The sequence below is a fragment of the Sminthopsis crassicaudata genome, chromosome 6 (genome assembly GCF_048593235.1).
Source record: "Sminthopsis crassicaudata isolate SCR6 chromosome 6, ASM4859323v1, whole genome shotgun sequence".
Classification (NCBI taxonomy): Eukaryota; Metazoa; Chordata; class Mammalia; order Dasyuromorphia; family Dasyuridae; genus Sminthopsis; species Sminthopsis crassicaudata.
The window spans coordinates 243,075,978-243,093,491 of record NC_133622.1 but is presented as its reverse complement, the minus strand read 5'-3'; the positions used below and the strand labels follow the sequence as shown (position 1 = coordinate 243,093,491).

Sequence of the window (17,514 nt, the reverse complement as noted above, 5' to 3'; positions counted from 1 at the left end):
TAGCTATCGAAGGAATTTGTTTTTGCCATATTAAATCTGTATTAAGGGATTTGCTTTTTTAAATCTTTTCTTTTAACTTGTTCAATTTGGGAGTATAGGGAGTAGATAATATTAATCAAACATATTTGTTTAGTTTTTAAAAAGAAGCTTTCTAAGTCCAACCCTGGGGGGATATAGACTTATTTTTTTCATTGTATTCTCAGGGTTTAGCACAAGCTCTGGCTTAGTGTATATAGCTGCTTTATTACATATAGTTTTTGATTAATTGATTGATCAAAAGACATCTCTAGAAGTAGGAGGTTTGTCAAAGTTTTGGCTGGTGGAGGGAGGAAGGAATTGGGTAACTTAGAGCCTGTCTCTAGCTATGACTAACTTGGGCACATTATCTAGCCTGAAATGTAATTTTTTTATTTGTAAAAAAGAAAAAGGACAATAATACTTGCACAATTTATCATTAAGTACTTTTATGAGGAGATGAAAGGATATAAGTACATGGACTCTTTAAAGAACTTTGTATATGGGCAATAAGGTATAGTGGTTTAAAAGTTAGTCTCAGATCAGGACAGACAGGGAATGAGTCCTTCTTATGACAAAACTGAATTCATAATCTTTGGAAATTTGCTTACTCTTTCAGGTCCTAATCTCCAACACTCATGACTCATCTGTTTTGGTAGAGATTTCCTATATCAGTGTAATAACAGAGATTTCATCTACTAGTGTAATCATAGATTTGGACAAGGGAGCGATATATAATGTTAGATATTATCATAATTACTTAAATTTTTTTTATCTGTGATTTAATCTATGTGCTATTGGGGAAATCCCTCAACTTATTCTATTCATATTAGCATCTACATTGCAATTCACCATTTTTCTTTTCTTCTTTCCCTTCCTCTCCTTCCTTTCTCTTTTTTCCTTTCCTTCCTTTCCTTTCATTCCTTCCTGAGGCCAATTTTCTATTCACTATGAATTGCTTTCTCTCATAATCACTAGAAATAAAATTTTAATTGTTGAACAAACTCATTTGGGGAGGATTACTACTTAGTATTGTGATTTCCCTTTTTTCTTAGAGAATGGTATTCTAGACAAACTCCAGTCATAGACATGTGATCAGACATTGCTTTTTGCTCCATTTCAAGGGTAATTATTATGATCCATGTGTGTTGCAGCATTGGGAGATAATATTTGTGAACGTATGTTAAAGTGTCCAAAGATAACCGCCTCCCCTTTTTTCTTTCTCCCTTTCCTCCCTCTCTCTCTGGAAATAATTATAATATGTGTGGAAGCTAGTTGATTAGTTAAATTGAACTACGGTATCAACTCTGGTGGCTAGCAATGAGTTACAATACACCAGAATGGGAACTGAACCAAAAGTACTAAGAAAACGATATTCTGATCCCTTAGGAGATGACTAAATCTCAGAGGGTGAGATGTATCTGGTTTTCCTCTTAGAGAGTGATTCCAGAGCACCCAGGAGGCAAAGCTAAATAAATGTGCTTATTCCCTTCAAGGATTTTCAAGTCTTATATTTATTTCCATCTACATTGAATACCATGGGACCAAATCCTGGTTGTTATGCCCTGTTGCTAAATAGCTGTGGGCTTTTTATTAATTCTCAGCAGCAGTTTAATTTAGAGGAACCCAAAGAACTCCCTTAAATATAAATAGCTCCTGGAGAATTTCCCTATGAGTCACTGTCCAATGGAGTGTAATTCCTACTTACATTTTTGGTTTTTTCCTGACTGGGTTCTCCAGGGGCCAGTTCCCCAATCAGCAGGGGCTTTAGGTACTTCTGAACCACAGCCTGGTCCAGGTGCATGGCCAAGAACACGTCCTGGAATGGGAAGAATAGAGATACAAAGTCAGAAACATAAATTTTCTGCTTATCTATTCCATTTGTATCATCATCCTTTTAGGTTTTCCTCATCCTGGGTTTTAAGTCAGTCCAATCAGAGTCCATTAGGGATTCATTTAAAGTTCCTGTCCAAATTCTCAAAAATTCCTCTTTAGAAGATCTTGACTATTATGCTCTTAAAATATAAAAATACCACTGAAACCAGTCACTTTATTTAATAAAGTCAGAATGAAAAGTCATCTTTGCAAATTGTAGATGAGGCCACTTTGAAAAACTTTGATACATGAAAATCTGGTCAAGTGGAGAGAACATCCTCATATCACAAAATGATTCTTCAAAGAAAGTGATTATGGAACAATTTTCACCACATAGAAAGCTTCAGGCAAAGGAATTCTTTGATTTAAGACTTTACCAGTTTCTTTTAAAAACCAAGATTCTCCAAAGTATTTTAGATAAACAATGTGGGATGATGAATTCAGGATCAGATTTAGAATCAATAAGTCCTCAGCTTGAATTCTGCCTTAGATATTTTCTAATTGTTTGACCCTGAGCAAATTACAAGCTGTCTGGATTTAATTTCCCTTTCTGTAAAATGGGAATAATATCGGCACTAAATAAGTTAAAAATTGTAAAGGGCTAGAACTGAGCAAATGCACTTGGATAATGGAGCACGTGAGACTAATTGCCAATTGGACAATTCTCTATTAACATGTTTGAAGATTGACCCTCTCCAACTATTCTGTGCTGACTTGATTGGTGGGACAAAGAAGGGGAAGTGACGTGTATGGGTGGAGTAGAAGGAGGAAATTGAGGCATTCTCCTGGCCGTGGAGAGAGAGGACGGTGGTGTGAAGATTACTAGATCTAATCCCCTGACAGCAACCTCAAGAGACCAAGAATAAAGACTTTTGATTAGCCTGACTCTGGCTGCTTTCTGGGAAGGCAGAGTTCCAGCAAAAAAATAATGGATTAAAATAGCACCCCTTTCATAGAACTGTTAGGAGAATTCAACAAAATACCTTAAAGTGCTAAAGACTTTTCAACTATATTAATAATTATTATTCTAGTGAATTTGTTGTTTATTTAATTTTAAAGACTCTACTGTGTAAAGAGGGTTACACCAATGTAAGCAACAAATTAGAATTGTGGGAAGTTGTCTTCCTTCACTGATTTTGAAGAAGAAGGCTTAATATTTATGTAGCATAAGTTCCAGGTACTGTGCTATACATTTGATAATTATTATCTCTTTGATCCTCATAATAACTCTGGGAGGGAGATACTTTTATTATTCTTATCTTAGAGATAAGAAACTGCAACAGAGGCTGGATGATTTCACCAGTCATGCAGCTAGTAAGTATCTGAGGCCAGATTTGAAATTATATCTCCAAGACTCAGAGTCTTTTGCTGTATAACTGATTATATGGGTCTTCCTGGGCCAGTGACAAAGGCAACATACTCTGATTATGTATGTTTAGTCATGAGTCCAGGACATTGTCTTTACCCAGTCCTGTGCAGAGCTTATGGGTAGAGATGAAAAAAGGAACTCTGAGTCCATTTGCCTCTTCATTTATAAACAGTGAAATTAAGACCCTTTGAGCCTAGAACCAGCCTAAGTTTACATAGTATATAAAACGCAGCTGTTGAATTTGAATCTAGATTTCCAACTACTACATCATTCTTTTCTTTTAGGGATTCACTGGGAAGGAGCAAGGAATAGGGACTAGAGTACTAAATTCAGTACCAGCAAGATGCTGAGCTGGAATCCCACACACTTCTGTTGTTTTCTAGCCCTGGAAGTATGCATGATTAATTTAATCTCCAGGAGTCCAGGTTTCCCAATATATAAAATGGAGATGCTAATAATGCTTATCTGCCTATCTCATAGGGCTATTATACTGATCACATGCGATATCATGTATTAAAGTATTTGCAGACATTAAAGTGAAGAGCCATTAGGAATGGAAGATATACAAATTATTTTTCTGTCAAATCTTGAAAATATTTAGAGCGAAAAACTCAGATTTTATATGTTTATTAGATTGTAGGATTATATAATAGAGGTTGAGTCCAATCACCAAATTACAGTTTATAAAACATAATGCAAACTATAGATATGGACTCCTCCTATTAGTGAAATGAAAAATGGATTAAGAAACAAGAGCTATGACATCAACTAGCTTTGTGATCTTGGCCAAGGTTCTTTATACGTCTGGGACTTAAATATTGGATTTTTGACATTCTGTATTTTATGATCTATATTTCTTCCTAGCTCTGTCATTTTTTGTTGTAATACACACACACACACACACACACACACACACACACACATATATATATATTTTTTGTGTGTGTGTATATATATACATATATACACACACACAAAAAATATATAAATATATATATAAATATATATATAATATATAATAAATATATAATATATTTATATAATATATAATATATAATAAATATAATAAATTTATATAATATATAATAAATTAATATTATAATTAATATAATAATAAATTAATATAATATATAATAAATTTATAATATATAAATTTATATAATATATAATAAATATAATAAATTTATATAATATATAATAAATATAATAAATAAATATATATATATGTTTTAGTTTTGGCATTCTCTGTTCTAAAGTGCCTAGATTCTATTATAAAATACATTCAAGCTCTGATATTGTCTTTAAGTTTTAAGCAAAAACTTAATACTCAAAATTTGTATGGCGGCTATTATGCGCCAGATACTGCTTTAGGTTTTTTTTCCAATAAATATTATCCCATTTGATTATCAAAAAACCTTGTAAGATATATAGTATTATTCTCCCCAATTTGCAAATGAAGAAACTAAATTAGGCAAAAGTTAAGTGATTTAATTTGAGTAAAACAATTAGTAAATGATTGAGAACAGACTTGAAATCAGGTCTTGATTCCAGGTCTAGTACTCAATCCACTTTCTCACCAATTTTATGCCTTAAACCCTGATTTAGAAATCATGTAATACTAATTGTGACACAAATGAAGGGAGCAAGCACAACAATTAGATGGAAAAAGTCTGAACTTCTGAATAAATTCACATTTCTTGAGCAGGACCAAGAAATCTTATATACTTCAACAACAATACTATATGATGATCAATTCTGATGGACATGGCCCTCTTCAACAATGAGATGAACCAAATCAGTTCCAATAGAGCAGTAATGAACTGAACCAGCTACATCCAGCGAAAGAACTCTGGGAGATGACTATGAACCACTACGTAGAATTACCAATCCCTCTATTTTTGTCTACCTGTGTTTTTGATTTCCTTCACAGGCTAATTGTATGCTATCTCAAAGTCCTATTCTTTTTGTACAGCAAAACAACTGTTCAGACAAGTATACATATATTGTACTTAATTTATACTTTAACATATTTAACATGTATTGGTCAACCTGTAATCTGCAGGGGTGGGGGGGGGGGAGAAAAGGGGAAAAATTGGAACAAAAGGTTTGGCAATTGTCAGTGCTGTAAAATTGCCCATACATATGTCTGGTAAATAAAAACTATAATTAAATTAAAAAAAAATTCAGTGCTGCATTGCATTGTATTGCTTGTACTATTTAAACCAAATACAGAAATGATTGTGCTGATATATTGTTTATACTGATTAGTCATTTTTCATTAAAAAAAAAAAAAAAGTATTTCAAGTACTTGTGAGACCAGTCTTTCATAATCTTAACCAAAAGAAAAAAAGATGAATAAAAAATACAAAGATGTATGAAAAATCTCAAAAAATATATAAATTCACATTTCTGTGTCTGAGTGTGATAAGATAGAAAGATAGTTGAACCTGGGCTAAGAAGATATGGCTTCAGGCCTTAGCTTTACAATTTCCTCTTGAAGCTTTAATTTCCTCATTTACAAAGTTAGAATGATCATACTTCAGAAGTGTCATGTAAGGGTCAAATGAATAAGAATGCACAAAGAGAATTTTATAAACATAAACACATTATTTTGAATAGTTATCCATAGTCACACTGCAATGCACAGACATAAACATTCATCTACTTTCATTGTTTTTTTCAGAGCTCTAATAGGGATGATAGGCCAGTCCCATTATATTCAATATCTTTCCTTCCAACAAAGATTTCTAGGCAAAATTGTATTTCTAGAATAACATTTATTTCAATTGAATTCCAGGATAAGAAAATAATTTTCCTAGTCTCATGCTAAGACACTTGCTTTAACAGTATTCTACATTTTAATGTAGAATTTTAATTCTATATTTGGCTTTTTCTCTCAAGATGACACTAATATGAAGAAGGAAATAATTGTTCTTGCCCACCAAAAAAGTCAGAGCCTGAAAATACAAAAAGTTAAGTTTGAAGAGTGTACATAGACATAAAAAAGGCAGAAAAAGAAAAATATGTCTTTGGAAAAATGACTAACCTGGAAAATAGATCCAGGAGAGATAACTTAAGATTTATTTGACTACTTGAAACCAATTATCAAAAAAGAGTCTGCACATCATGCTTCAAGAATTTGTCAAGAAAAACCACCCTGCTACTTAGAGCCAAAGGGTAAAATGGAAATTAAAAGAATCTATCAACCACTTGAAAGAGATACCAAAATGAAAACAACCAGGGAATATTATAGTGAAATTCTAGAGTTTCCTGGTCAAGGAGAAAAAAAAAAAACTGCAAGCAGTCAGAGGGAAAAAAAAAACACAATTTAAATAGTGTAGAACCACAGTCAGGATTAAGTAGTATTCAGCAACTTTTACATTAAGGAATTGAAGTCTTGGACTGTGATATTCCATAAGGTAAAGAAATTAGGATTTCAACCAAGAATTACTCATCCAGTAAAACTGAGTATAAATCCTTCAAAGGACAAATTAGACATTTAATAAAATAGAAAACTTTCAGGTATTTCTGATGAAAAAATTAGAGAAAATTTGATTTCAATTTCAAGATTCAAGAGAGGCATAAAAAGTTAAACAGGAAAAAGAAAACATAAGGGATTCAATAAAATTAAACTATTTATATCACTACATGGGAAGATGATAATTGTAATTTATGAACTTTATCACTATTAGGGTAGTTAAAAGGAATATTAATATTCAGAGGTTGGAAGTATAAGTTAATCATGATTAAACAGTATTTTAAAAAATGTTAAGAGATGAGATAATTTCCCTGGGAAAATAGGTAGAAACTATTTAGCGTGACAAGGTATCAAAGACCTACTACAATGAAGGGAAAGATGGGATAGGGTAGGGTGGCAACAATGCTTGAACTTTACTTTTATTGTAATTTCTTCAAATAGAGAATAATATATAAACTCAGTTGGATATAGAAATCTATCTCATTCCAAAAGGAAGTAAAGAGGAAGGAAGATAAGAAAAAAAGGGTTATCGATAGAACAGAGGGGGAAGTCGTGGTCAGAAGCAAAATACTTATGAGGACAGACAGGGTAAAAAGAGAAAGACCAAAAAGGATAAATAGAAGAAAATAGGATTGAATGAAATGTAGTCAGCAATAATAACTGTAAATGTGAATGGGATGAACTCACTAATAAAATAGAAGAGGGTAGCAGAGTGGAATAAAAACCAGAATCTACAAGATCTACAAAAACACTAAAGGGAAGGGGGGTAGAACAGATTCTATTGTGATTCAGATGAAGTAAAAAAAATAAAGGGTAACAATCATGATCTCAAACATGTAAGAGCAAAAATACATCTAATTAAAAGTGACAAGAAAGGAAACTGCCTCACATAATACTTTCTTGTCAAGGGTTAGAGTCAGATGGTAGAGTAAAGGCAGAAACTTGCTTGGGATCTCCCCTAAACACCTTTAAATAATGTCTATAAGCAAATTCTAGAGTAGCAGAACTCACAAAAGATGGAGTAAAATAATTTTCCAGCCCATGACAACTTAGAAGTTCACAGGAAAGATCTGTTGTACCATGGTGAGAGTAGAGTACAGGTGTGCCAGCACAACCCAAGTCCAGAAGCTGGCCTTGGGGCAAGTGAATCAATGGCCGCAATGGCTGTTTTCAGATTGCTCAGGCAACAGATGCCAAAGACAACTCAGAAGATCAGCAGGAAAGGTGAGAGTGAAACATAGTCCATCTTAGGTCATACCAGCAAAACTCCAGTCCTAACAAATCAAGAGTAGGCCTAGGGAGCACTGAATCAGCAGCAGCTATGGCTGCTTCCCTTTCAGCCCTCAGATGGGGTTGAATAATGGGTTAAAAAAGGAGATTATAGGAATCTCTTTGCTAGCACTAAGTCAAAACTCTGTTTTGCCTATACTCAGATCTGGGCTGCAGTCTTAGGATGAGGAAGAGCACTAGAACATCAAAACCAATGGTCATAATGCAGTAGGGATCTTCCTCACAGTTCCAAGGTAGTAAAGAATATTTGTGGCATAGGCCAGGAGAATAGTGAGCATCTCTTCTGAGATTGTACCACCTTAGAAGAATTGAAAACTTACAGGGCCCTAGAAGTGTGACTGAAATTAGCTGCACAAACCCCCTGAAGCTTGGGACACTGCAGTTTCCACCCCCAAAACAGAATCTTACTTTAACAAAGAATTAAAAGTCAAGTAATAGGTAAGGAACATGAGCAAACAACAAAAAAAATTCTGACCATAGAAAGTTACTATGGTGACAAGGAAGATCAAAGCACACACTTAGAAAGATATTAAAATCAAAGTTCTTACACTCAAAGCCTCCAAGAAAAATATGAATTGGTCTCAGGCCATGGAAGAGCTTAAAAAGGATTTTGTAATTAAAGTAAGAGGTAGAGAAATTTGGAAGATAAGTGAAAGTGATGCAAGAAAAATCATGAAAAATGTGTCAACAGTTGATAAAGGAGACAAAAAAATATTTGAAGAAAATAACAACTTTAAAAACCAGACCAGGCCAAATGGAAAAGGAGGCCCAAAAAGCCAATGGAGAGAAAATTGCCATAAAAAGCAGAATTAGTTAAAATGGAAATAAAGAAACAAAAATTCACTAAGGAAAAATAAACTCCTTTAAAAGTAGAATTGGACAAATGGAAATGGAAGTACAAAGCTCACTGAAGAGAATAATTGTCTTTAAATTAGATTTGAGCAAATGAAAACTAATGGCTGTAGGAGAAATCAAGAAACAATATATTGAGACCAAAGAATAAAAAAAAAATAGAAGAAAATGTTAAATCTCATTGGAAAAATTAAGATATTGGGCTAAGTGCTTTATAATTTACAAATCTCAATTGATCCCCACACCAACCTTGGGAAGTAGGTACTATAATTATCTCAATTTTACAAAGGAAGAAAATGAGGCAAACAGCACAGAGCACTGAACTTGACAATCTTCCTGAGTTGAAATCTTGCCTCAGACACATACTAGCTGTATGACTGGAAAATCACTCAACCTTGTTAGCTTCAGTTCCTCATCTATAGAATGAGGTGGAAAAGGAAATGGCAAACCCCTTTAGTAACCTTGCCAAGAAAACCCCAAATGGAATCACAAAGAGTTGTATACAATTGAACATCAATAAACACAACCAGCAAACATCTCTAGCTAGATTTGAATTCAGATCTTCATGATTTTGGACCCAGAACCTTCTAATATCATTATGGTTCTGGGGATCTAAGTTATCTAGGGATCCCATGAGTATGCATGCCTGTACATACAGGTGCGTAGATATATTGGGGGGAGGCAGAGGGGAAAACCGAGAGACATGGGGTGGAGGGAGGAAAAGAGCGAGGGAGAGGAAAAAACAGAGAGAGAGAGGGGGGGGGGAGAGAGAGGGGGGGGAAAGAGAGAGAGAGAGAGAGGGGAGGGAGAGAGAGAGGGAGAGAGAGAGGGGGGGAAAGAGAGAGAGAGAGAGGGAGAGAGAGAGAGAGGGGGAGAGGGAGAGAGGGAGAGAGGGAGAGAGGGAGAGAGGGAGAGAGGGAGAGAGGGAGAGAGGGAGAGAGGGAGAGAGGGAGAGAGGGAGAGAGGGAGAGAGGGAGAGAGGGAGAGAGAGAGACAGAGACAAAGGAGAGAGAAGAGAGACAGAGAGATAAAGGAGGGATAGATACACACACACACACAGAGGAGGGACAGAGAGAGAAGAGAGAGAGAGAGAGGCAGAGGCAGACAGACAGAAGAGAGAAAGACAGAGACAGAGAGCTTATTTCAATAGAGGGTAAACTCCTTGAGGCGAGGAATTTCACTTTTGTCTCTATCTCTCACATCTAGCCCTGTGCCTTACACATAATATGTACTCCACACATCTGTGAACTGTTCAGTTTCTCACCAGATTGCGCATTTGTTTTTTCTTAACCAATTTCCTAGATCTTTGCAGCCTTTGATAAGTATTTAGTTAGTTTGCATTTTTGAAAATTTAAATGTAACAGTTTATAGCATCATTTCCCAACAATCCTCCTGCAAAAGAGGGAGTGGCAAATATGCTTATCCCTGCTTTGCCTATGATGAAATTAAAGCCTTTTCAGGTGAAATGGTTTGCCCAGTCACATAACATGTAAGAGTCACAACCACCCACACTCTGGATTCCAAGGACCTTGGTTTACATATTATACTCTTACTATTACACTATGATCTCTAGAAATGGGCTAGATAAATATACTTAATAGATCACATTTAGGGAGTTTTAAAGGTTTTTCAAGGCCCTATACTAAATTCTATCACTCTATCCTTGTAATAACCCTAGTACTATTTTCTACATTTTATAATAAAAAACAAAGCTCAAAGAGATAAATGATATTTTGAGGGGCCCAGAGCCAGTAATTGGTAGGATCCAAAGATAGATCTTCCCAACCCCAATGCCTTATTTTCTCCAGACTATGTCCTTAGGATTCTTTTCCCTGAAAGACATCACATGGTATAGTATAAAGTTTGTATATGGGCAGAGCTACAGTTAGCATTCATCTCCTGGATCAGTGCACTGCCCTTAGGACTTTTCATCAAGTCATATTTCTCTACTGGGAAGCTGGGATTCTTAGGGAGTCATCCGGGATGGAAGGTGGAGTTGTGTTTATATGTAAAAGGGTGGGGCAGAACATCAATCAAGAAGAGGATTTCCTTTCTGACAGATGTGGAGACCACTCACTGCCCTCCTTTCTATTTTACCAAAGCCAATCTTCTATTCCATGGTTTCCACAATCCCTTCCTATTCTTATCTCTTCTATTGCTCCTTTGGAATCAGGTGATGTAATAAATAGAGCACAAGATGTGTTGTTGTTATTCAGTTGTTTCCATTATGTCTGGGTGATCCCAGTTGGGATTGATTTGCCATTTTTTTCTCCTGATTATTTTACAGATGAATGAGGCAAATAGGGTTATATGACTTGCCCAGAATCATATAGCTAATAAATGTCTGAGGCTGGATTTGAACTCACACTACCTAGCCCCCTCTTTGACACTTTGGATCTTCTTCTTATTGCTAGTGTCTTCCACCGTAGAGTATCTCCAACTTACTTTATGTGCTTCTTGTTTGTATGTAGCTCTTTGTGTATTATTTATGGCAGAGACTTTTTTATTTTTGGAAAGTTCCTTTTTATGTATTTCTCAACACTTAGCTCAGTGCTTGGCACACAGCAGGTGCTTAATAAATGGTTATTATCTTGACTTGTTCTGACTTGACTACTTCTGTAGGTCCATGCTATACCCACTTTGGGTCCTAGGGAGTCGATTTTTAAGTTAAAAGGGACTTTACCAAATCTTCTAATCAAAGACTCCTCATTTTATAGCCAAAGATACACCATCTATTGTTGCCACTGGTGGTAGTAGAGGTAGTAATAGTAGCAAGTGATTGGCCCAAATCAAGGCCCTATACTAAATTCTATCACTCTATTCTCATAATAACCCTAGTACTATTTTCTACATTTTATATTAAAAAACAAAGCTCAAAGAGAGTAAATGATTTTTTCAGGGGTCACAGAGCCAGTAATTGGTAGGATCCAAAGGTAGATCTTCCCAACCTAAATGCCCTATTTTCTACAGACTAAATCAATAGTCAATAATGACAACAAGCATTTATAGAGCATTTTGAGATTGACACAGCAGATCTTAGAGAACATATTCCAATCTCTAGATAGTATTAAAATCCAGTTCTTCTTGATTCTTAGTCCTTCATAACAATCACTGCCACACTATGTAAAGGCAGATGGGTGGTGTGTCCCCTAGATCAAGCACCTTAAGAAACATGAGGGAGAGAATGGGAATGTTAATGCTTTCTCACTCTCCTAGAGGCAAATATTTAAGAGATATTTCTAGGAATGAATGTCATAAGTACTGTAATTAAAGGAGAGGCAGAGGGGAAAGGTCACTCTTTGGGTAGTACACTTAAGAAAGTTATTTTAGGAAAGGAGAAAAGTGACCCCATTGATGATGCATTGCTTCTAAGATCTCATCACCTGTCATAAATTCAGAAAATTTAGCAAAATAATGTAAAAAGTCAATGCAAATAAAATCATGCAAAAATCGATGCAAATAAAATAATGTAAAACATATTACAAAAAATACACTATGCCAAGGATGAACCCTGCTATTACCAGGGCTAATAAAAGCCAAAGAAAATATCCTCTCCTGGGGTTGGGGCAGGTGAATGAAATTAATGGTTGGTAGAAGAAAGGGATCCCCTTCAGAATGGTAGGCCGTGGTATCTTGATCCTGCTTTAGCTATTAGGACCACAGAATGCTAAAGTTGGAAAGGATTACAGACTCAGACCCTTGAGAACATCTAGTCCAACCCCCTGGGCAACTAGATGATACAAAGGGTCTGAAATCAGGAAGATTCATCTTCTTGACCTTAGTAACATTTCCTAAGCTGTATGATCCTGGGCAAATCACTTCATCCTGTGCCTCAGTCTCCTTATCTGCAAAATGAACTGAAGAAGGAAATGACAAGCTACTCCAGTATCTTTGTCAAGAAAATCCTAAACGGAGTCATGAAGAGTGGGACATGACAACATGACCGAAGTTTAACCCATCTTCAGAGAAGCAAACCAAAGTATAGGAGGGAGATGGATTTGTTTATGGTCTCTTGGTTAGCTGCAGGTAACAGAGCTGGTACTTGAATAATTCTTTTGATTTAATTCAAGTGATTCTTTTTTATTATATCACATTAAAAGGGATCTTGGAGTACAACTTAATCATTTTAAAGAGAAGGAATCAGATAAAGGAATTGATTTTTTTTTTAGTTCATATAGCAGGATTCAAGTTTCATGACTACTCAAGTCACTTCATTTTTGTGGGTCTCAGTTTTCTTAATTGTAAAAGAAAAAGGTTGAACTAGAGAGAATCATCATTTTCAGGGCTTGAAGAGCCACCAAACATAATTTATCCCACTCCCTTATTGTAAATGGACCAAAAATGAAGCCTTAGAGAGGGGAATGGATCATCTAAAGTCATGCTCCTTAAGTAACCAAGCCTGAATCAGAGAGCTCAGTCTTCTGCCTTTAAATCTAATACTCTGCTCCAATTCCATGAAGATCTCTGAAATTCTTCCAGATTCAGTGTTCTCTGATTCTAGCCACATGAAGTTTGAAAAATTCCCCCATTATGCCCAGTTTTTCTTTTAAATTATTAGAATTGAGATGAGGAAGAAAGGTTCTTAGTCATGGATACAGGGCTGTGCTGGAGCCAGCTCTAACCCACTTGAACCAGATTGTTAAATTTTCATTGTGAATGTTCGCAGTACAAATCCAAATCCAATTTATTGTTTTGTTTACCATCTAGACTGCAGAAAGTGATAGAGAAAATGTTAATAATGCAGATTAAACTCAAAAGTATATCCTATGTAGGATATACTTTTAAGTTTGTATGTAGATGTATGTATGTGTGTATATTCCACCACATCCCCCTGCCCAGCCAGTTGTTAAACATTTACCAAAAATACCACTCTATTACATATGATCTATTCAAATCCCTTAAAATCCTGGCATCTGCTACACTTGCTTTTCTGTGCCATCTCCTGGGATTTAAAGCTCACTACCATGGTCAGCCACCACATGGTAAAAAGCAATAATAGCTAAACAATACAGAGCCATTTATATGTTTGCAAAGATTTCTGTTATTCAGATAGATGAATGGAATGCTCAGTTTACAGCCAGAAAGACCCAAGTTCAAATTCTGACTCAAGAAGTGACTTAATTGGGCAAGTCAATTAATCTCTCCTTAGCTTCAGTCTCCTCATTTATTAAATGGAGATAATTTGTAAAATCATAAATGAGATAATTTCACCTTTTTTTTTTTTTTTTTTTTTTTTTCCTGAGGCTGGGGTTAAGTGACTTGCCCAGGGTCACACAGCTAGGAAGTGTTAAGTGTCTGAGATAGATTTGAACTCAGGTCCTCCTGAATTCCAGGCTGGTGCTCTATCCACTGCGGCACCTAGATGCCCCCCTTAAATGAGATAATTTAAGGAAAATGTTTTTGGGGGGACTGGAGGGAGGGAATAAGCTTTTATATAGTAGCTACTATGTGCCAGGCACTCACTAGTTGCATTGTAAATATTATCTCATTTGATCCTTTCAACAGCCCTGGGAGGCAAATGCTATTATTCCCCCATTTTACATTTGGGAAAATGAGAGCTAACAGGGTTAAGGGATTTGTCCAAAGTCACACAACTAATAGGTGACTAAGGCCAAATATAAATTTTGACTTCCTGATTCCAAGTCTAGGACTCTATCTACTGGGCCACCCAGCTGCCTTCAGGTTGCCTTTGCAATTTTTAGAGCACTCTTTCAATGTTCATCTTTATTATTTTCTCATTTGATCCTTACAACAGCTTTATGAGCTCATTTTATAGATAGGGAAAAAAAAAAACTCCAAGAAATCAAATTGATTGTGGTTCTAGAGTAAGTTTGTGGGAGGGTCTTGGAACATAGATGGTACAGCAAAAAGGCCCTGGCTCTGTAGACAAAGGGCTCGAGGCCCGACTGATGGATATCATTTGGACCTCAGTTTTTTTCTGTGTAAAATGACCGGCATGGGCATGATCCCAGGATCCTTTCTGCTTGAATTATGGGATTAAGCTACATACTGTATCGCTCTTAGGCCTAGGGACTTAATGCATTCCCATTTCTGGCTGGGCAAGATCAGTTTTGGAATGGGTGAAACGCTTCAAGTTTGAACACGCCTTGGTAGTGCCTTTGGGCCAAGGGTTGAGCCACTTCTGCCTTTCCTCTACCCTCCCTCTCTCCCAACATCGTTCTCCTGCTCACATGAGCAACACATACACAACACCCACAACGCACACAAACACACACGTTCTATGAATATACTCGGACACATACACACACTCACAACACACATGTTCTATGCATATACTCAGACACATACACTCACATATACACCCCCAGATATACTCTCACTCACACATTCATATACACACTCATACATAACACTGACACATACACACACATATATTCTTGCACACTCCTTGAAACACACATTCACACACTTACAAAGTTGCATACACACTTGCATACACACTCATACACCCTGACACACACACACAATTCACACTTACAAAGTAATACTCCCTTGCACACACTCCTACACATCCCTGACACATTCACACACTGACATTCACACAACTCACACTTCCAAAGTTACACTTGCTTGCACACATTCATACACCCCCTGACATATTCACACACTCACATATACATGTATACTTACACACTCACATATGCACTCATACATCCCGACACTCATGCAGACACAACACTCACATATACATTTGTGCATACTCCCTGACCTATACACATATTCACACAGATTTGCACACTCATATACACTCACACTCTCTGACACACATACCTTCACACACGTTTCCAAAGTTACATACAGACTAGCACACACACACACTCATACTCTGACACTTACACATATCTTCACACACGCTTACAAAGTGACATACACACTTGCACACTCACACTCTCTGACACACATACCTTCACATAGGCTTACAAAGGGACATACACACTCGCACATGCATGTAACACACTCAGGTACACTCTTACACATCCCTGACATGCACATTCACACACAAACTCACACACACACAGATACAAAGTTACACACACAGATACAAAGTTACACACACACAGATACAAAATTACACACACAGATACAAAGTTACACACACACAGATACAAAGTTACACACACACACACACAGAATGCTGCTGTGGGATTCCGGGAAGCTCCAGCTCGCTTACCGTGGCATCTTCCCCAGCATAGTGATTGAGGATGCGGCTACCTCCGGGATGCTTGTCTGCCCACTTGGTGACGTTATAGACCCTCCGGCGGATGACCAGCCACTGGTCGGTGTGCAGGTTGTGCTTCTTGATTTCCTCCCAGGTGTACACCGGCAGCCGGCTGCTGTCTCCCAGAAGCGCGCTGGGAAGCTGACCATTGGGGGCCGCTTTCCCGTTGCTCTCCCCCTTCCCATTCACCTCCCAGCGTTTCTTAGCCTCCTGCAGCCCATTCACCTTTATTTTTGCTTCGCAGTCCTTCATCCTCAGCCCCATGCTGCCTTTCGCGGTTCCCCTTTGAGCCTTTGGCAAGCCTGCTCTCTAACAAGCCAGAGAGCTTCCCCTCCCCTTCCCCTCTAAAAAAAAAAAAAAAAAAAAAAAAAGTGCTTTTTCTATTGTGGGGCAAGTCCCGTTTACCCTTTCCGTGCTCCCCCCAGCATCGCCGCCTGCCCTGAAAGAAAGTCCCCTCCTGTGTCCTCAAAGGATGCCTTTCATCCCCCAGGAAGCCGCGCGCGCCTCTGTTCCGCGGGGCTGAGCGTTTCCCTCTCAGCATCCTCTTCGCTGATCATCTTTAACTGTTTGTGCCTGAGCCCCAAACCTTCCGAGCCAATCGCGATCGGCGCCGGGCGGGCCGGAGGGCGGGGAGGAGGAGCTGAACTCTGTCCAGGGCAGGGCAGCAGGCTCTGCTGAAACCGCCCGGCTCTCGGCTCCTGCCTCCCGCTGGGCGGTTTCCTCCGCTTCCCAGGGGCGCCCCAACTTCTGATTCATCAGCCAGACTTTCCACTTCTGGAGAATGAGGAGATGGCCAAGAACTTGGGAAGTGGCCCACTTTTATAGCTCCTCCTCCTGGGGAATACATCGAGCCTTCTCTTTTTAAAAATTAAATGGGGGCAGCTAGGTAGGGGGGGGCAGCTAGGTGTGTGTGTGTGTGGGGCAGCTAGGTGGCGCAGTGGGTAGAGCACCAGCCCTGAATTCAGGAGGACCCGAGTTCAAATCTGATCTCAGACACTTAACACTTCCTAGCTGTGTGACCCTGGGCAAGTCACTTAACCCTAGCCTCAGGGGGAAAAATTAATTAAAAAATGAATCCAATTAATTTAATTTCATGAAAAATGAAAATTGTTATTTTTAGGGTCACCTTCGTTTCACAGTCGATCCTTCCCCCCCTTCTACCTAGTGGCAGGTCAAGGAATCCCAAACACCTGTGTGAAATGACTTCCCCTCATCTGGTAAATGGGGAATAGTATCTCTCACCCAGGGTGCTTGTGAGGATAAAATGAGGTATTTCTAAAGTACACTGTAAACCTTAAAGTGTCCTATAAACGTTAAGTTTAAAAAATGAAAATCCCCAGATCTTTATTTATTTATTTTTTTAAAAGTTTGGTTAACTTGCACTAATGACACACA

At 37.5% G+C, this 17,514-nt stretch overlaps 1 protein-coding gene across 1 annotated transcript in view; it reads right to left on the bottom strand.

Annotated features, from left to right (window-relative positions):
- Window positions 1-16,472, bottom strand: part of LOC141545899 (fatty acid desaturase 2-like protein FADS2B) — a 45,897-nt gene extending 29,425 nt beyond the window's left edge. The window contains exons 1-2 of the mRNA XM_074273254.1: window positions 16,072-16,472; window positions 1,724-1,834 (exon numbers count right to left, since the gene is read on the bottom strand). Coding sequence (XP_074129355.1) covers window positions 1,724-1,834; window positions 16,072-16,383 — 423 coding nt within the window. The 5' untranslated portion in view covers window positions 16,384-16,472. The remainder of the gene's footprint in view (window positions 1-1,723; window positions 1,835-16,071) is intronic.
- Window positions 16,473-17,514: the final 1,042 nt, after the last annotated feature.